Source organism: Leucoraja erinacea, chromosome 15, assembly GCF_028641065.1.
Source record: "Leucoraja erinacea ecotype New England chromosome 15, Leri_hhj_1, whole genome shotgun sequence".
Taxonomy (NCBI): domain Eukaryota; kingdom Metazoa; phylum Chordata; class Chondrichthyes; order Rajiformes; family Rajidae; genus Leucoraja; species Leucoraja erinaceus.
In genome coordinates this window covers 3,310,414-3,332,204 of record NC_073391.1, presented here as the reverse complement: position 1 = coordinate 3,332,204, position 21,791 = coordinate 3,310,414, and the positions used below count along the sequence as shown (strand labels likewise).

The following is a 21,791-nucleotide window of genomic DNA, read 5'->3' as shown; positions in this document are numbered from 1 at the left end:
TTCTGTTGTGCTACAGCAAGTAAGAATTTTATTATTCTATCTGGGACATATGACAATAAAACGCTTGACTCTTGAAGGGGGGGGGGGGGGGGCAAGATTACAATTAGGAAGTGGGACTGAGAGATTGAAGGCAGAAGCAAACGGAACGAATTTAGAGTGTCACCAATGCCAAGAAGATCTTTCTATAGAATTCGGATGGATGAGATCAGAAACCATTTTAATTTAAAAAGGCACAAGTTGAATCCAGCTTGCAGACAAGATGATTGAAAGAAAATGTGGATCATGCTCCAACTTGCTCCATTGCCTGCAATGCTTTAAATGAGCAGAGTCTTGAAGTAGGAATGCAGGCTCAGCTAGCATCGACAATGGAATGATGCAAGACGCTTGAACACCTTTTTTGTAAAGAAGTTATGATGAAAAAATAGTGAATTCAATAATTGCCAGAGTTTATGGACTGAACTGGATTGTGCAATTGAAGACGTGATTTCCCAATAAGTTCTCACCTTTGCAAATGCAAATGAATCCTGATTTTCAGAATCTTCTCCTTTAACATTCCCACCACTGATCCAAAACTCACCAACCTGGCTAGTCCTTGCAATCCTTCTTAAGTAAAGGAACATCATTAGCCATCCCCCAGTTCCTCATCCATGTTTAACAAAGATGTAATGATCTCTGCCAGAGACCTCGGCAATCTCCTTCCGGACTTCCCACAAGATGCTAGAATACACCTCATCAGGCCTCGAGGAATTATCTACCTGTGTGTACTTCAAGACCAACAACACCTCCTTGTTTGTTGTGTCAACATGCTTCAGGACATCAGTGTTCTCTTCCCAGGTATCACAAGCTCCCACTTCCATCTCCATAGCAAAAACAGAAAAGCATTCATTTAAGATCTTGCCCACCTCCGAGCCACCACACAGATTTTTAAAGAGACCTACTCCTTTTCCAATTAGCTTTTTGCTCTTATTCACCCGTTTAAGAAAGAACTGCAGATGCTGGAAAAATCGAAGGTAGACAAAAATGCTGGAGAAATTCAGCGGGTGAGGCAGCATCTATGGAGCGAAGGAATAGGTGACGTTTTGGGTCGAGACCCTTCTTCAGACTAATTTACTTGATCTTTTCAGATTCCCTCTGCCTTACCTGTCCACCTCATGTCCCCCCCTTTGAGTTTGCTTCTTAAAGGAGGCACTAATCACAGAATACATATCAGAAGAAAAGTTTAGACAAGATGCCAAGGGACAGGAAGAATAAAAATCACACTGTTGTGCATCTTGGGAGAATATCCATAAACAGAGGACAAGAAGTGACCCAAGGATTTTGTACAGATACTGTTGATAGTATTTTTTGCAATGCCTGCTGTCAAATCCTCAGAAGCACAGGTTTTTGTGCTAGGTCCAAGGTCTTGACCTTCAGATACCCTTATCCTCAACAGACTCAAGCTTGTGTGAGAAAGAACTGCAGATGCTTTTTTAAATTGAGGGTAGACACAACATGCTGGAGTAACTCAGCAGGCACCTCAAGGTTGTGACTCAAGGTTGTGTTGGCATTTAAGGTCGTGGCAAAAGTGCCATCAGCAAGTGGCCATTCTCAAAATGAGGCAAGTTGTCCACATTGTCCTGGTGTTATTATGTACCCTTATTGCAAGACAGAAATGGAGCTGGTGGTGCATGTAAACTAATTGATCAGAACAGTGCACGAACAGGGAAGAGAGACCCAAGTGACTTTACGGGAGTTTAGCAATAGATTAAGATTGGGAGGTGAACATATAAAATCAGTAAACTGATGGCTGAATCAAATAGTCTCAGGCCCCATGAGTTGAAGACATTCATATTAAGTATCACATTAGGTTGATAGAAGATACTCTCCTCTCCTCTCGAATCTTGGGGAAAAGCCACGATTTATCTCAATTTTCTATGACCGTGGAGTGACTGTGTAGCCAGACATTGTTCCAACTCCATCTTTACATTTGCTGAAGATACATTTCGCCGCTGACGAAACCGCCGCCGACAATACCACCTCCTACAACAACGCCTCCGACGATACCACCGCCAACAGGTACTGATGAATTGGAATATAGGAGGAAGATTGAAAAGTGCCAAAACAATCTTGCTGTCAACATCCAGCATGACCAAGGAGCCAATTGTTGACTTTCAAAGGGGAAAGCCAAGGGCCCACAAACCTGTCTTTGTTGACACGTTGGCAGTGGAGTGAGTCAACAAGTTCATGTTTGCAGACATCCACATCTCTGAACATCTGTGCAGGGCCCAGAACATGGATGCAATCGCAATGAAAACCCATCAACAAATCCAATTCCTTCAAGGATTGGCGAGATTCAGCATGACAATGGATACTCTCGTGAACTTCTACAACATTGCATCGAGGCAACTGGAACGGCCAGGAATAAAAGAGATTACAAGGTGTGATGGACACTGCCTGGTCAATTGCAGGTATGGACCTCTCCACCATCAAAGGGATCCATTGGAGATACTGCTTAAAAAAGGCACCAGTATCAAAGACCCACACCACCCTGGCCGCACTTTCATTTCACCCCTCCCATCAGGAAGGTGGTATAGGAGGCTGACAACATGCTTCAAGAATAGCTTATTCTCAACAACATCAGGCTGTTGAAAACCACACACAACTAACCTCAAACGCGACCCATGGACTATCTTTGGTTGCACTAGGGAATTTTTGCACTTAGGTTTTATGTGCACTAGAATTGGTGTTAGTAACTTATTGATTTTTTTGTTTGTTATATATTTTATTTGTATAGTGTTCAGAGGCAATAGACAATAGACAATAGGTGCAGGAGTAGGCCATTCGGTCCTTCGAGCCAGCACCGCCATTCAATGTGATCATGGCTGATCATCCCCAATCAGAATGCAAGTCAGAATGTCATTGTTCGGTTATCAGTGTGCATGGCAAAATTAAACACTCTTTACTCTTGAGAAAAGGATTGGTGTAGCAAAGCTGATCACATTTTGGATCAAGCGTGAATATTTTTTCTGTACTACGTACGTTCGTTGGTGCATCAATGCTTTACTTGCACACTCATCTTTGCAAACATGATGGGCAAACAGAAGCCAAGGTCTGTGATCCTCTAACATTAGCATCGCCCAGAAGATCCAGAGATGCAGATGATGTTCATAGTGAACAGCACCAAGGGAGTGACGTACGGAGGGCAAGAGATTCATCACCAGTCAACAAATTAATGGGAAGGGGAAAAAGGAGCTGTATCCCGAGAAACGATAATGCTTCAGGAGATGCAAATGGTATAGAGGAAATGATTAGCAGGTACTCTTATTAGCAATCAAAATCGGAAGTAGACAATTCCTTCTTTATTCAGAGGGTGGTGAATCTAGGCATTTCATTGCCACACAAAGCCATGTAAATGGATATTTTTAAGGCAGAGATAGATAAATTATTGATTAGTACAGGTGTCAGAGGTTGTGGGGAGAAGGGGGTTAGGATGGAGAGATATATCAGCCATGATTGAATGGAGAAGGGCCGAATGGCCTAATTCTGCTCCCATCACTTATATGAACTTAAATACGTGGATGATGGACCATTAAACTCATTAACACACAGAGCCAGCAAAATTGAAAGCATGTATTTCAAGCTACTGATCTTGCTTTTAGTTTAGTTTAAGTCGGGTAATTCCAGAACACCAAATGGTAGCACCACTGTATTAGTTACAAAGTGGACCATGACAGGAAGTGTTCCCAACAAACATGGTTACATTTAGATCCCAGCTCATAAAACGAGGTCATGTTTTTCATAACCAATTGTGCAGCCAAATTAAACCATCTGATGGTTCATAGAACAATAATATGGGGAATGACCACAAGGTATTCACAATTGTAAAATACTTTCCCTTTTGGATAAAGTAAAAGGTAACAATTAACTGTAATAAATCAGCAATGTGACTTCCTGATATAAAGTGAAACATTAAGTAGCATTGAATAGGTTATATTACAAGATATGCTGAACAAACAAGTCAAGAATAACAGTCACAGTGCCATGCAGCACAGAATCAAATCTTTAGGCCCAACTCACAGTCAACCAAGATACCCCATCCTAGTTCAACCCATTTACGCATGTTTGGGCCACATCCCTCAAAACCTTTCCTATCCATGCACTTGTCCAAATGTTCTTTACATATTGTTTTACTTCGGAGTCACGTGAGTGACTACGTGAAGAACCCACCCAGTGCGCAGGCGCGGCATTACGTCAGCAGCGCAACAGCGGCAGCAGCTGGAGCCAGGCTCTCCAGCGGCAGGATAAAGACAAGACCTCAGGTAAGTGAGTCTTTTGTGTTACAGAGAGTCGCTAACGGACGAAAAAGCTATGGCTACCCGAAAGCGACCAACAAGGAGGACTGCCTGCCCAACTCCACCCGAGGAGGGGTCAATATCAGGGCGGCAGCCACCAGCGGCGGAGGAGCTGTTTGGACGCTCCCGCACACCCGACGCCGAGCCGCTCCCTGTGCCGCCGATTGCGACGCCCCGCACAGGGAGAAAAGCAACCCGGAAAACAGACCGGCCGGTGGCCTCCGACTCGTCGGAGGAGCGGGAACACTCTCCACCGGCGAAACGGGGAGACAGCCGCTTAAGCTGCATGAGGCAGCTGCTCGAGCAGATGCTCGACGAGGAGATGCAGGCAAGGCATCTCCAAGGAGGACGGGCTATGGCCTCCTCCAAACCATCGCCACACCCTTCTGTTCCCTCCTTGTTTGAGGTCAGTAAGGGAGGCCAGGACTGGGCTGGCCTATCACAAGGGCAGGCGGACGACAGCGCAAGCATGCCAGGCGAGCTGGAGGAAGAAGAGCTACTGGGTGTAGTCAGCAGGTATGCGGCGCCCCCGAGGACCGGAATGATACTACCACCAAGAATGGCGGCCAGTATCAACAGGTTCTCCAATAAGCCATTGCAGGAGAAAGTCATTCAAGAGGCCCTCGACACTTACACAGCGCCGGAAAACTGCGAGGCGCTGCGGGTAAAGACCGTAAACGGCCAAATATGGAGCCAGCTGGGGCAGCATATCAGGACACAAGAGCTGAAGATGCAGCGTATCCTGAAGCTCCACACCACACCCATTACCGCCTTTGCTCGGTCCACCGGGAACGCAGAGCTCTCTACACCGCAGCAGGATGTGCTGGCACTAATGTGTAACACACAGTACGAGCTCAACAACCTAAGGCGTGAAAACATCAGGCCTGCCCTCAACCCCAAATACGCGGGCCTCTGCAAAGCTCCGGCGCCAGAAAAGGAGGCGCTACTATTCGGGGCCGACTTGGCAAAAAGGCTCAAGGAACTGGAAGAGGCGGCCAAACCTGTAGGCCTCATGAGGGCAGCGCCAGGACCGAGCAGGGTGAAGACACCCAGTTGGCAGCATGCCTCGGCATCCACCAGCAGGTACCGAGCTGGTGAAAGCCTGGTGACCGCCTCCCACTACCCCCAGAGCTCTTTTTTAGAGCAGGGCCCAGGGCGGAGCCGTGGGAAGATACGCCGCCCCACCACAGCACCAACAAGGACACCCTCGGGCCAAACCCATCGCAAACGCTCCCAGAAATAAACATGGAGGTAGGTGGGTCTGGTTCCTGTCGTCATACGCAGACAAAGGGTGTTGTATTAACAGGAGGGCGTTTAAGGTTCTTCAAACATGTTTGGTGCTCCTTTACTAGCAACAAGTTTATACTCAACAGTATCAGTGGATACAAAATTGAATTTAAACCAGGCATAGAACCGCCAGTTCAGCACATACCCCAAAGGGTATTCCTTCCCACAGAATCAGAAAAGGTAGAAGGACAAGCTGAACTAGATAGGCTCGTGTCCAAGGGCATCATAGAGAGGGCCAGACACGAGCCATTGGAATTTGTATCGAATATATTTATCAAAACTAAAAAAGATGGTGGATGTCGTATTATCATTGATTTGACATCACTAAATCAGTCTGTTGAGTATCAACATTTCAAAATGGAGACATTTGTTACTGCCAGACAACTGATCTCCAAGGGATACTTCATGGCAAGCATAGATATTAAGGATGCTTACTATTTAGTACCCATTCATAAGGATCATTTCAGATATCTGAAATTTATCTGGATGGGGCAACTATGGCAGTATAGAGCATTACCCAATGGTTTAACGACAGCTCCCAGATTATTTACTAAAATTCTCAAAGTGGCCATGAAAAAATTAAGAGAACAGAAACATTTAGTCATGGCCTATCTGGACGATGTTCTCATATTGGGGAGAACAAGGGAACTAGCTGTCGCAGGAGTTTTAGCTACTAAACAACTCCTTGAAACATTGGGATTTGTTCTACACCCAGATAAATCAATATTGAAGCCAACAACTAACATGGATTACCTAGGCTTCAATATTGACACTATCCGTATGACTGTCACTCTGCCAAGAAACAAAAAGGCTACATTAACAGAAGCCTGTAACAACTTAATCGCAAAAACGCAACCAAGGATCCGGCATGTAGCCAGAGTCATTGGTAGTATAGTAGCAGCATTCCCAGCTGCACAATATGGGCCCTTGCATTATCAAAATTTGCAAAGAGCAAGGACACATGCACTACGTCTAAGTAGGGGGCATTATGACCGACCCATGGATTTACCCGCTGAAGCCAAATCAGAACTTCAGTGGTGGGTGGATAACATTTGGCACAGTTACAGTCCTATCGCCGTCACCAATCCTAACATAGCCATTACAACGGATGCCAGTGCTTTAGGCTGGGGAGCTACTAACTCTATATCCAGCACAGGTGGCAGATGGACTAATTCAGAGGCATCGCTACTACAATCACTTGGCATAAATTATTTGGAGATGCTAGCCGCCTTTTATGGGCTAAAAGCATATGCATCCGATATGCGGCATGTGCATGTCAGGTTAATGATTGATAACACGACGGCGGTGTCTTACATCCAGCACATGGGTGGCATAAAATCAGTATCATGCGACAAATTGACTACTATAATCTGGCAATGGTGTGTCGAGAGACATATTTGGCTATCAGCTGCCTATTTACCAGGCAAGCTAAACACAGTGGCGGACACCAGGTCACGAAAATTCAATGACAACATCGAATGGATGTTAGACCCAAAAATATTTGCTAGAATTGTTAAGCAATACGGTACGCCAGATATAGATTTGTTTGCGTCTAGATTAAATCACCAGCTACCCATGTATGTGGCTTGGGAACCAGACCCAGAGGCAGCAGCGGTAGATGCCTTCACGCTGGATTGGGGAAATTTCTTTTTCTATGCTTTCCCTCCCTTCTGCCTCATCAGCCGGGTACTCCAGAAAATAAAAGCAGACTCAGCTTCAGGTATTCTGGTTGTACCCGACTGGCCTACCCAACCATGGTTCCCAGTCTTCCACGACATGGTGGTAGAGTCACCTATGGTTTTTCACAGCCACCCACAACTATTGACTCACCCGGTATCCGGCATAAGCCATCCATGCCATCAAAAATTGAAACTCCTGGTTTCTAGGTTCTGAACAGACCTTACCAGGGATTGGGGTTATCAGAACGAACAATCACCACCATGTCGGCATCCCTGCGAGTCTCTACCAAGAAGCAGTACTTGACCTACATCAGGAAATGGGAGCAGTACTGCTTGGATGCAGGGACATCATACAAGACAGCCTCGATCACGGACATGCTGGAGTTCCTGGGCCACTTGCACCATGACCAAAAGATGAGCTACAGTGCCATCAATGCAGCACGGAGCGCCCTGTCCGCTTACCTTATGCCTTCAGGACATCACAGCATTGGATCCCACCCTCTGGTTATAAAACTCCTCAAAGGGATTTATAATACTAAACCCCCTACACCCAGATACACCCATGTATGGGATGTAAGTGTCGTTTTGTCACACCTTAGAGGTTGACCTCCGGTGGGATCCTTGAGTCTGGAGCAGTCCACTATCAAGAGCCTCATGCTCATGGCGCTCGTCTCTGCACAAAGGGTTCAGTCGCTGCATCAACTAAGACTGGACAACATGGTAACCACCCCAGATTCCATTACATTTACCATGCCGGGGTTGGTTAAACAAAGCAGGCCAGGTATACCCAAACTCTCCGTTAATCTTCCGGGCCTACCCTCCAGAACCTAGGCTGTGTGTAGTGACCCATCTATACGACTACGTAGACACAACCCAAACACTTAGAGGGAGTGAAAAAGCCTTATGGGTCAGCCACAAAAAGCCTTTTGGACGGGTTACCAGCCAGACAATATCTAGGTGGTTGAAACAGGTCCTAAAAGCCGCGGGGATTAACACGGATGTTTTTAAATCCCATTCAACCAGGGCAGCGTCCACGTCAGCGGCGGAACGGATGCAGGTTCCCATAGACCACATCCTTAGTACAGCGGGATGGTCAAGGGAATCAACGTTCCAAAAATTCTACCACAAACCGCTGATGGAGAAGGACGTGTTTGCGGAGAAAATTTTAGAATCTGCAAACTTATAATTTAAAGCCCAGGGGAGCTATTTTTTGTTATTGTTAAATAAACAATTTTGTTTCAAAAAACTAACAAATTCGTTGGTCTTTAGATACCACTTCCTCCCTCGATGAACTTTCGGCAGTGAGTGATATAGCTGTTACACGGTTTGAAATCACAGACCTTTGAAGTCTTCACGTAGTCACTCACGTGACTCCGAAGTAAAATAGTGAGATTAAACGAGTACTTACCAGTACGAAGTTTGATCTGTATTTTATGAGGAGTTACGATGAGGGATTACGTGCCCTCCGCTCCCACCCTCGTTGTATAGATCAAACTCGAGCTGATGTCTCATTAATCTTTACTATCTTTACTTCAATACTGTGTCTACCTGTAATTCCACACCACTGCTTGGAAGTATGCCGCGCCTGCGCACTGGGTGGGTTCTTCACGTAATCCCTCATCGTAACTCCTCATAAAATACAGATCAAACTTCGTACTGGTAAGTACTCGTTTAATCTCACTATTATTGTATCTACCTCAACTACCTCCTCTGCAGCTTATTCCATTTACCCTCCACCTTCGATGTGGAACATGCTGACCTTCAGGTTCCTAATAAATCTCCCCCCTCTCATCTTCAGCCTAGTTCTTGATTTTCTCAACCCTGGGAAAAATATGTATTCATCCCATTTATTTCCCTCATACATAGCTCTATAGGATCACCCCTCAGGCTCCTGTGCACAATAAAGTTCTAGTTTGCCCAATTATAGTTCAGGCCCTCAAGTCCTGGCAACATCCTCGTAAATATCCCCTACATTCTTTTCAGCTTAATGGCATCTTTTCTATACTAGAAAACCAAAACTGAACACAATGCTCCAAGTTTGACCTTACCAGGGTCTTGTACACTGTAACGTTATATCCCAACTTCTGTACTCAATACCCTGACCGATGAAGGCCGGCCAATGCCAAATGCCTTTGGCACACTGCATCCAATCTTTCATGCATAGCATAATTTGGAGTACAATTAACCGCTTGCCAATTCTGCTTTCAGAGACATCGAAAAAACAGAATCTACATCAATTATACCAAAAAAAAAAAAAAAAATTCATGCCAAGTTTTAAAACAAAAAAAGTGCTGGAGTAAACACAATTCAGGCAGCATCTCTGGAGAAAATGTATACTGTTTTGTGATGAGACCACATGTTTAAAGCTCTGGCCACCCATTCCTTTAACACAAAAAGCAGTTCCAAGACTGGAGTGCAAAGAGTTAAATATTAGAAGACTTACTTATCTTTTCCAATTGTCTCATGGTCCTTAACCACAACAAGAACGGATGACGAAGCATTTAGGGCCTCTCCCTTCAAATCAAATTCAATTTTCTGTAGATGAACAAATAAGTCAATAGTCTGTGAAAATGTTTAGTTAGAGTGATTTTCATATTAAAAGAAGCCACATGATGAAACAGTTACAAGTAGAGGGATTTAATGAGAGTAATCTCTCCAATGTTTTCTGATGTAGGCAGAAATGAGAGGTGATCCGATTAGTGAATTGAAAAGCTAATTTCATTGTCACAAAGTCAAATTGATATAAATTGGGCAATTATTACAACATCGCAATTCAAGCAAAGTTGTATCAATGCAATACTTCTTGGATTCAAATATATCCTCCAAAATGACAACATGCCACTGTTCTAAAAAGTTGTTTTTTTTTAAATTAAACATACATCCTGGTCTAGACAGTCTTACCTCATTCCACACTGGGTTCAATTCATTGTCAACTGTCCTGGTTTTCTTCTTTTCACCTGAAAGAGATAAGATAGCACATTTATAAAGGTTTTTTTAATGCAAAGCAAGTCATATTGAGAGAAAGAATAGTCCTAATCATTGCCAGCTAGTCCATATATCACCTTATGGTCCTTTCCAGCCAAAGTCAGGTGATTTTCCACACTACATGAAAGTTTATTTGAGTGAGAAACAGGGCAATAGTCAACTATTTTAAATCACGAATAAGTTACTTAACTCAGAATGAGTTCCACATTAAAACCCTGGTTAGACACAAAATGCTGGAGTAATTCAGCGGGATAGGCAGTATCTCTGTAGAGAAGGAATGGGTGACGTTTCAGGTTGGGACCCTGCTTCAGACTAAAACCCTGGTATTTGAAATAGTTTGGTGGTGAATTGTTAATGTTAATCATGTTTGCAGCAACACAGTCTGGAGCAGAAGGGAGAGTTTGGCTGATTTACACTTATTCACAATCGAACAATGTAAGGCAATGACTGCATCAGTGAACAGACTGAATGATAGAGCGTAGAAGTGCTGGGGATCTGGTTCAGGGGGGCTGAGGCGAGTAACAAGAATTGGCTGGAGCGGATAGCCAAGGTGGGGAGGAAGCTGGAGCTGTGGAGGCAACGCTCCCCTCTCCATAACCGGGAAAAATTTGGTCATCAGGTCACCAACACCTTTGACCACAAGCCCATCGGGCAGTGGTCAGCACGGAATGTCCTGCAGGCACTGCAGGGAAAGGACTCGATGGATCCGGTGGCGTGGTTCCCAGAGCAGACTGCCCAGCTTGTCTGGCAAAATGATTCATCGCCAGAGCTGACCAACAAGCACCAAGACCTGGCTTGGCTGGCGGTGAGGGGAGCCCTCCCAGTTAGATCCTTCCTGCACCGTCGGAACCTCACTACCAGCGCACGCTGCCCCCGGGACGGTTGCTATGGAGAGGAGACGGTTGCCCACCCCTTTGCAGAGTGTGGGTTTGCAAAAAGAGTCTGGAGAGGTATGCAAGGGTCCCTGGAACGATTTATCCCGAACAGCTCCGTCACAGAGGACTCTGTGATTTACGGACTGTTCCCAGGGACACATTCAGAGACTGACATCGAGTGCTGCTGGAGGGTCATCAACTCGGTCAAAGACGCTATTTGGTCTGCCCGAGCGTTGCTCACCACCCAGCAGAGCGAGATGTCCGTCAGGGAATGTTGCCGACTGGCCCACTGCAGACTGCAGGAGGACGTGCTAAGGGACTCGCTGAAGCTTGGTGCAGCCAACGCCAAGGCTCGGTGGGGGAGGGCCACAGTCTAGGGTCCTTCCGCTGCTGGACATGGGGGGCACGGTATGGTGGAGACGCCCCTCAAATTAAATTAAGGGAAGGTATCCCACGCCAGGGGGCCACAGAGTGGCACGGGTGGGGGACTGTTTGGTGAAATTTGACAAATGTAAAAAATGTTGTACTGGAAAAATTTGTATAGTCTCCGAAATTGTCGGATGAATTTTGTTTGTTTGAATGGTTCAGGAATTGTATATATTTATCAATTGAATAAAGTCTATTTTGAAATTAAAAAAAAAAAAAAAGATACAGCGTAGAAGTTAAAAAAAAATGGGTCATTCCTATTTCCAGTTTCTATAGTCAAATTCACCAAAAAAAGGAATCCAGAATAAAAAAATCTACTTGCCTGCCAATTCACTATTTACAATAGTGATTTACGATTCCAATGCATAAGACCATACACATATCTATATTCTACCAAGTAGGATTTTGATCAAAGCCATTCATTTCTAGGATACCTAGCACTTTTAAGATCATACTAGACCAAGTGCAGACCCGTTGGGTCTGCTCCCCCAATGGTGTGATTCCCCCAACCCAATATTCCACCATGCACCCGTCTCCTCCAATGGAATTGAAGCCGTTGCCAATTGTAAGTTTCCAGCACTCCCCTGCCTCCCTCAATTGCACCTCCCCTGCCTGCTGCAGCAGTGAAAAGTTCAGTGTTCCTGTCTTGCAACTTTGTTTCGAAGTGTGTTGGAAGCTGACAGGAAGGAGCAGCGAATCAAAAGGAAGAAAGGCAGCTGGCAGCCGGACGGCAGGCGGACGGCAGGCGGCAGCCACAGACCTTTATATATATAAGATACCGCAGGTCAACTACAAAAATATTTATAGAAAGGAACGGTACCTAAAAAAATTAAAATAAAAACTAGAATGATTTGCATCTTTTTTTGTACATTTGTTTTTGAATGTGTTTTTTTACTTCCTCCATGGTATTTGCTTCCTCCAAATGGAGTACTCCCAGCAGAATGGTACTGGCTACTCATATGTGGAGATTTCAATTATGATAACACACCATTCCAACATCTGCAGCATACACTAATTCTCAAGTGTTTTTTTGTCTGTAAGCATACACAGTTACTAAAGCACGAAGTTATTTGTTTTGTTCATTATTGTCACATATTGTACAGTGAACAACTAAACTAACAGGCTGGTATGTGTAGGAAGGAACTTCAGTTGCTGGTTTAAACTGAAGATGCTGTCGGAAGCACTTACTTCAGCTTTTCGTGTCAATCTAAAGGCTAGATAAATAGGCTAAATCATTGGAAGGATATTGCTTAAAGCATACATAATTCTCAGCACATCATAGAGTGATTTCTTTGTGGCTAGAAGAATGACAATAAGTAGTTTGGTATTCTGACAGCGCATGCACACATCCAAGAACCTCAAAAAAGATAATCTCTCCTGTAAATTACCTCAAGTTTTTCCTCAGACATTTTACAGAATACATTAAGGAATTCAAATTTCCTCATTTTGCGCCTAGCAATTAGCAGGCAAATCATTTCTAAACCAACCCATTTGCAGATCAGAGAACATGCTCAGTGCTCCTTGCAATAAGAGAGTTCTGTATTCCGAAAAATGCAAGGAATCATGGGATTTGTCAAAGGTCACTGGCTATAAAGAAAAAGTGAACGAAGCGCTGGCTACATAAACTGTACGCAAATTCTCATCTTTATTCATGATTTATGTTTAAAAATATATTTAACCTGAGGAACGGGGGTGCCAGGTAGCGGGTGTAACAGCGAGAGAGAGAGGGCAGATGCCAGTGGGAGACAGTGGAGACCACACACAGACCCTCGCCTCATCCGCAGCCTGGGTCGAGCCCGTGTCCCGGCGTTGCAGGCATGGCCGAGCCGCTGCTGGACCGACCCCCCCCCCCCCCCCCCCGGGTGTCTCCACCGGCACCAAACCTCTCCGTCTCAGTCACGACGCCCTCCACCAGCAGGGCCTTGGATGCCAGGAGACTACAAGCAGCTCCAGTGGAACTGATTGCCTGTCTCAGCTCCGACTGACTCGCTGTTTGTAATGACATGCCCTCCACCGAGGGGGCAAACCAACGGCCACTGTACAGGGAGAGAGGCGGTCCAACATAAAGCACTCACTGAAACAAAGGTCTGATAACCAAGCAGATCCGCACCCTCCAATGTTTATCTACAGTGGCCTAGGCATGCGCAGTCTGAATACCAAACTACTTCTTGTCATTCTTCTAGCCACAAATAAGGGTGTAGTTGCGAAATACAAATTAACTAACTTTAATAACTGAGAGACAAAGAGTTATTTGTCAAAGAGAGATAATCTGGAACTAAACAATGAGCAATAAGTCATGATTAAGAAAGAACTGCAGATGCTGGGAAAATCAAAGGTTGACAAAAATGCTGGAGAAACGCATCGGGTGAGCTAGCATCTACGGAGTGGAGCAATAGGTGACGTTTCGGGTCGAGACCCTTCTTTAAACAATAGGTCATTGGTTGTTCTTCAGGGCACTACATCGTGGACAGTGCAAGTTCTCTCTGTACATTTGAGAGATGACTAACTCAAAGAAGGATCAACATTTCAGGCCAAATCAGTTTACCAATTAGCAGCAGGTATATTGAGCACACAAGGTCTGCAATATGTACACACAGGAATAGCAGACTGGAGGAGGGAGTGGAGGAAGAATGGCAACTGAATGGAACAAACTGGGCCTGGTTCAAGAGTCTGAAGAAGTGTCTCCACCCGAAACGTCACCCATTCCTTCTCTCCAGAGATGCTGCCTGTCCCGCTGAGTTACTCCAGCATTTTGTGTCTCCCTTCTGTTTAAACCAGCATCTGCAGTTCTTTCCGACACACTAGTTCAAAATTTGTCAGGATTCAAACTGTGCCTGGATTCTTCATCCCTCCACCCCATTCACTGCAAGTAATAGCATGTTCCGTCAGTCAAAATAAGAGCATGTTTCATTCCAACAGGCAGATAGTATGTGACAAATATTTGAAGTGTCAGCATTTTTTAATCATTTTTCTTTTCAACAAACAAGAACTAAATTTGCTTATTTGTAAAAAATATTATAAGTAGCATTGCAATGGACAGTAGTGAAAAGCAGTGTTCCCTGTTCAATGGTTTGACCAACTGAAATACAATTTCATGCTAGGCAAGTACCCTAAACATTCAATTTTGTGTTGTAAACTGCAATTTTATTATTAATGATATGCTGCTAAATCAGTTATGCACAACTTTGAACGCAGCTGAAACCACAAGAGACAAATATTGTTCCACTCACTGAGACGACAAACATTAGGGTGAAGTCTGGAAAAGAGGCATGTGCAGCGATATTGGACAAAGTGGATAGTGGATAGGGGAGGAGAAAGCAAAATAATGTTCTCTCATGGACTGAAGATTTACAGCAAAAATACCAAACCCTAATATAGAGAGAGGAAACATTATCATCGGTTGGAAAATTCAATATTATGTGCAGAAGGCTGCAGAGTGCCCAGATGGAAGACAAGGCTTCCCACACTTGCATAAATAAAGCATCATTACAATGCTATGAGCAAAGAGGTCCTTCTGCAGTTGTACAGTGTCCTAGTGAGACCACACCTGGAGTATTGTGTGCAGTTTTGGTCCCATAATTTGAGGAAGGACATTCTTGCTATTGAGGGAGTGCAGCGTAGGTTTACAAGGTTAATTCACGGGATGGCGGGACTGTCATATGCTGAGAGAATGGAACAGCTGGGCTTGTACACTCTGGAGTTTTTAGACGGATGAGAGGCGATCTCATTGAAACATACAAGATTGTTAAGGGTTTAGACACGCTAGAGGCAGGAAACATGTTCCCGATGTTGGGGGAGTCCAGAACCAGGGGCCGCAGTTTAAGAATAAGGAGTAAGCCATTTAGAACGAACATGAGGAAAGACTTTTTCCTCACAGAGAGTGGCGAGTGTGGAATTCGCTGCCTCAGAGGGCGGTGGAGGCAGGTTCTCTGGATGCTTTCAAGAGAGAGCTAGATAGGGCTCTTAAAAATAGCAGTCAGGGGACATGGGGAGAAGGCAGGAACGGGGTACTGATTGGGGATGATCAGCCATGATCACATTGAATGGCGGTGCTGACTCGAAGGGCCGAATTGCCTATTCCTGCACCTATTGACTATTCCTAAAGATATATAGATCCGCATGAGCGTAGGATGGAAAATTTGAGTTTCAAGTGAAAGAAAGCCGAGGTCTGAATACATCTGCCCTACTAGTGATCACTTTCTTCAATGTTCAGGAGACCGTGTTGTTAACAAATGCAGTGCCCTACTTTGGCAGCAATGCAAGTGAGTCTCTGCTTCACATGGGAAAGGAACTGTTTGGGTCCCTGGATGGTGGGAAAGGAAGAGGCATTGCATCTGCTGTGGGTATACAATGTACAGTGGGACAAGAAGTGTCTGGTGGGGATGGAAGAGCAGACCTGGGAGATCGGGGGTGGGATCCCATTGAAATGCTCCACGGCAAGTGGAATCATGATCCTGGTGGAAACTGTGAAGGTTGAACGATCGTGCACAGAGACTGGTAGGGCAGAAGACGAGAACTAAAGGAATTCTCTCCTTGCTCCATTCAGGAGATGAGAGAAAGGGTAGAGATACAGAAGGCAGGCAAATTACAGTCAAGGCCTTTGGAAGATATAAATAATCTGCTGGAAATAGCAGGGGACCGCGGGTCAGATGAGATGGAGGAACTGAGTGAAATCCAGGTTAGCCGGGAAGTGGTGTTGGGTAAATTGAATGGATTAAAGGCCGATAAATCCCCAGGGCAAGATACGCTGCATCCCAGAGTACTTATGGAAGTAGCCCCAGAAATAGTGGATGCAGTAGTGATAATTTTTCCAAAACCCTTTAGATTCTGGAGTAGTTCCTGAGGATTGGAGGTTAGCTAATGTAACCCCACTTTTTAAAAAGGGAGGGGGAGAGAAAACAGGGAATTACAGACAAGTTAGTCTAACATCGGTAGTGGGGAAACTGCTAGAGTCAGTTATTAAAGATGGGATAGCAGCACATTTTGAAAGTGGTGAAATCATTGGACAAAGTCAGCATGGATTTATGAAAGGTGAATCATGTCTGACGAACCGTATAGAATTTTTCGAGGATGTAAGTATTAGAATGGATAAGGGAGAATCAGTGGATGTGTTATATTTGGACTGTCAGAAGGCTTTCGACAAGGTCCCACATAAGAGATTAGTATGCAAACTTAAAGCACACGGTATTGGGGGTTCAGTATTGAAGTGGATAGAGAACTGGCTGGCAGACAGGAAGCAAAGAGTAGGAGTAAACGGGTCCTTTTCACAATGGCAGGCAGCGACTAGTGGGGTACCGCAAGGCTCAGTGCTGGGACCCCAGCTATTTACAATATATATTAATGATTTGGACGAGAGAATTGAATGCAACATCTCCAAGTTTGCTTAATGACACAAAGCTGGGGGAGCAGTGTTAGCTGTGAGGAGGATGCTAGGAGGCTGCAAGGTGACTTGGATAGGTTGGGTGAGTGTGAAAATGCATGGCAGATGCAGTATAATGTGGATAAATGTGAGGTTATCCACTTTAGTGGCAAGAACAGGAAAGTAGACTATTATCTGAAGGGTGGCTGATTAGGAAAAGGGGAGATGCAATGAGACCTGGGTGTCATGGTACACCGGTCATTGAAAGTAGGCATGCAGGTGCAGCAGGCAGTGAAGAAAGCGAATGGTATGTTAACATTCAGAGCAAAAGGATTTGAGTATAGGAGCAGTGAGATTCTACTGCAGTTGTACAGGGCCTTGGTGAGACCACACCTCGAGTATTGCGTACAGTTTTGGTCTCCTAATCTGAGGAAAGACATTCTTGCCATAGAAGGGAGTACAGAGAAGGTTCACCAGGCTGATTCCTGCAATGCAGGACTTTCATATGAAGAAAGACTGGATAGACTCGGCTTGTACTCGCTAGAATTTAGAAGATTGAGGGCGGATCTTATAAAAACTTACAAAATTCTTAAGGGGTTGGACAGGCTAGATGCAGGAAGATTATTCCCGATGTTGGGGAAGTCCAGAACAAGGGGGCACAATTTAAGGATAAGGGGGGAAATCTTTTAGGACCGAGATGATAAAAACATTTTTCACACAGAGAGTGGTGAATCTCTGGAATTCTCTGCCACAGAAGGTAGTTCATTGGCTATATTTAAGAGGGAGTTAGATGTGGCCCTTGTGGCTAAAGGGGTCAGGGGGTATGGAGAGAAGGCAGGTACAGGATACTGAGTTGGATGATCAGCCATGATCATATTGAATGGCGGTGCATGCTCGAAGGGCCAAAGGGCCTACTCCTGCACCTATTTTCTATGTTTCTATGTCCATCATGCCAAGAGGCATCCGTGTGGAACCTTTCATCATTCAAGACAATACAACAGAGGCAAGGGGCCGAGAGAATGGAATCCGTACAGATGTGGATATACTGGAAAAATAGCTGAGTGACTGTAGGTTTGCAATACATGTTTGTCACCATCTCCTGAGATGGAGACAGAGATCCAGAAAAAGGGAAGAGTCAGTGATGAATCATATGGAGTACAGGATGAAAATTAGTAGCATAAGTATTGAACACTGTCCTGTAATTGGCTCAATTGTAATCATGTATTGCCTTTCCGCTGACTGGATAGCATGCAACAAAAGCTTTTCACTGTACCTCGACACACGTGACAATAAACTGAACTAGCTAATTAAAGTTTGAGCCCTGGATGAAACACCAATGCAGTTGTAAATGTACTGGAAACATTTGAGGATGGGGACCCCAGTCAGGTTAAAAGATGTTCCAGGCATCCACAGTAAAAATATACTAGACTGGTGTAGTTTGAGTCCATTCATATCTGGACAGTTACTTAGTTGATCTGGAAAATGGGAGTGAAGTTAAGAGTTGTTCATTGTGAGATCTGCATTTTGTCGTACGAGTAGATGCTGGTTTAAACCGAAAATAGACACAGAAAGCTGGAGTAACTCAGCGGGACCGGCAGCATCTCTGGAGAGAAGGAATGGGTGATATTTTGGGTCGAGACCCTTCTTCAGGCTGGTGTGGGATAAGGGAAGCAAGAGATATAGCATTTTGTTTTCAGATTTTTTGCATATTTACTAACCTTTTTTTTATATAACATGGACGCATTGCTAATTTAGCAGTGATTTAAAAAAAAAATCTGTGTTTGGTAACTTAGTAAGTTAAAGTTTTTTTTAAAAAAAAGATTCTCTGGTGTGTCCTCTTTAAAAAGTACAACAATTAGGATATAATTTATTGGTGCCAGTGTGTTTACACAAAAGGCAAGGACAGAAAGAGAAAAAAATCTGTTGATATCTGGTCAACACTAAACAGGAGCGGCTTGTATCAATTTAGGACAGACTCGGCCAGCGATTTTTTTGCATTGTACTCTTTTGACAAAAATCACATGCATACACTGGGACACTTCTGATTTGATATACTCTGTCTTCAATTACACACACTGCATATTAACCATTTCCAGTCAACGAGGAAGTTGGATTACATGTATCAGTCCCGCCTACTGATAGAAACATGGAACTGTTAACCCATTGATGGCTGAAGAGCTTCGAAGATTTAGCCTCAGAAATTGTACATTTCAGTTCAACACAGAAGCTAAAACGGATCCTTCCAAAAACTATTTAGGACTAAGTGCAGGAACAGGCAAAGTGAGATTTTCCCTCAAGATTCTCAGGTTTTCCGAGGAGTTGAAAAAGTACAAGCGACCACGCCTTAAAAGGCAATAACTTTAAAAAAATCGAATGTGAATTCACGGACTAGGGGGGCGTTTGTGCAAGCGATAAAGCGGACACAGTGGCTAGGAATGTTTTTGTCTGGTATACCAACTAAAAATCCACCCTCCCCACCCTTCTCAGAAGTTAGGGAGGAGAAGAACCGCAACATTCGGCGTCTGTCTGTAACTTTGAACAAACACATATGTAGCAAAATAATCTCTTTAGGAGCAGCAGTAATAAAACACCGGCTGTCGCGCCCAACTAATTTGTGACATTTCTGGCACAGAGTTTGTGCAAACCTTAAGAACACGAAACTTACCTTTATAAGTGATCGATACAATCGGATCGGGCGTCCCGAATGTTGTATCTGGGAGATTACTGGCCGATTCTACGATAAAACGAAGCATTTTGGCATCCCCCGAAACAGCAGAGCCAGATGTTTGCGAGGACCAGGCTCAGCCCGACATCGTCAGCGAGATGAACGCCTCCCCACTGGTGAACGGGGAAATGATTCCGTAATTACTAATGAGGAGATCTTTCATGGGAGATCCTGAGGTAGAGGCGGATTGGTTACCACACCTGTGAGCCAGTACCTGCCTGCGCCACCTACCCAAGAGTTAACACCGATGAAGAAGCAACAGAAGGCTTGCCGCACAAAGTCTTGCCACGTCGCGCTGAAGTTAAAAAGGAACTTCTGGATTCTGGAAAAACAAAGTGGAAAATTCTTGGACACGCCCCGGGAAAGCCTTGTTTAAGCGGCACAGCCGTGGAGTAAATGTTTTGATAACTCGCTGTAATGTAGTCCTATTGCGGGTGATCAGCTATGTCAGTTGCAACGGGCAACAACCGAAGCAAAACACGCCCGAAAGATTAAGGGGGGAATCATAGGAATGGTCGCTTAGTGCTAATATTCTGAAGTTAGAGACCGATCCAAAATCAATGTCATTCTACGTAAAAACCACAGCATGATAACATCTTGAACAAGTCGCAAAACCCTATCGGTTCTGCAGATGGATAGATTCAGTCCTAAGAAGGGTCCTAGTAAAAAAATAAACGTATTCTGTACATTCCCTCCTCAGATGCTGCCCGGCCCGTTGAGTTTGGTGAAGATTCCAGCATCTTTTGTGTCTCAAAAGTCTCATTTGCCATTGGGCAGTGTTAGTGGCCAGTAAGGTCAATCATAGCAGTCATCGTGGCAAATAAATATAGACATATATATAATGTCTTACTGCAATAATGTCATTTATGGAGACCAATAACTATCAGAAGGGGCCAATGCCACAACAAAATATCCTATTTTGCTTTGCGTTCTGTTAGTTAGAGAGAAGGGTTTCTATTGTGGTTGTTTTACAAAAGTAGATTGTATTAATAAAATCGAGTTATAGAATAGGGAACATTTTGTTAACTTCATTTCCTGTAGTAAGTACATCACCACATCTGCTTACACATTTACAATGCAATATCAACATCTGCAAAAAATGTTTGCGGGATGGTTGCACAAGGACTTGGTGTCCAGTGGTGGGAGGGTGCTGTCCTGTGGCCTACACTCACAGAGCACTTAGTGGGGACTGCAGCAAGTTTATGCACACCCTTCAGTATATGATCCCACACCATGGTTTGTGCCATTCGCTATGTTTGGTGGCGACATCACCTGACATGTTTTAGTCACTCTAAAGTGCATCTTTCTTGGTTGATCTTCAAATAACAGTTAGAAACATAAAAACATAGAAAATTGGTGCAGGAATAGGCCATTCGGCCCTTCAAGCCAGCACCGCCATTCAAAGTGATCATGCCTCATCATCCAGAATTATTACCCCCCTTTCCTGCTTTTTCCCCTTACCACCTGATTCCATTAGCCCTAAGAGGTATTTCTAACTATTTCTTGAATACATCCAGTGAATTGGCCTCCGCTGCCTTCTGCGGCAGAGAATTCCACAGATTCACAACTTTCTGGGTGAAAACCAGATTCATAACTCTGGGTGAAAACTCTCAGTTGATGCTTGCCTGTGTACGTCATAGGGAACTGCCGATGGAATGCAGATTCTGCTCTTACACAGCTGCTAGCAATGAACGTCGACGAAGACCTCTGTAACCAAGGAGATGTCAATTATCCCAAAAGACATTCTGCGTAGAGCTTCTCCGGTCAAGGGGTGATTCAGCTGTGGGACACATGGAGTGGCTGTGAGTAATCAGTGTTATAAAGAAGAAAATATGTAGTTTGTCCTTCAAACTCCTTACAAATGACTGGGGAACTGATGGACTGCAAAGTCAAGAAATAAAGTCAAGGTCTGGAGTGGACAGGTGAAGAAGTTGGAAAAACAAGTATGTATCTGGAAAAAGATTTTTAGCCTTATATATGGATGCAAAGAAAACGGGACAATAAAGACGGTATGAAAAGACTTTATTATATATTGGCAGCAAAGATTCTGGAGACCAACCATCCACAATGAAGATGTCTTCTCATCCACGTCTGAGATGGGGAGTCGGGAGAAACATCATTGTG

At 44.3% G+C, this 21,791-nt stretch overlaps 1 protein-coding gene across 1 annotated transcript in view; it reads right to left on the bottom strand.

Moving 5' to 3' along the window:
* LOC129703906 (myoferlin-like) overlaps positions 1 to 20,087 on the bottom strand; it is a 329,673-nt gene extending 309,586 nt beyond the window's left edge. Inside the window, exons 1-3 of the mRNA XM_055646609.1 lie at positions 19,608 to 20,087; positions 10,199 to 10,254; positions 9,741 to 9,832 (exon numbers count right to left, since the gene is read on the bottom strand). Coding sequence (XP_055502584.1) covers positions 9,741 to 9,832; positions 10,199 to 10,254; positions 19,608 to 19,695 — 236 coding nt within the window. The 5' untranslated portion in view covers positions 19,696 to 20,087. The remainder of the gene's footprint in view (positions 1 to 9,740; positions 9,833 to 10,198; positions 10,255 to 19,607) is intronic.
* Positions 20,088 to 21,791: the final 1,704 nt, after the last annotated feature.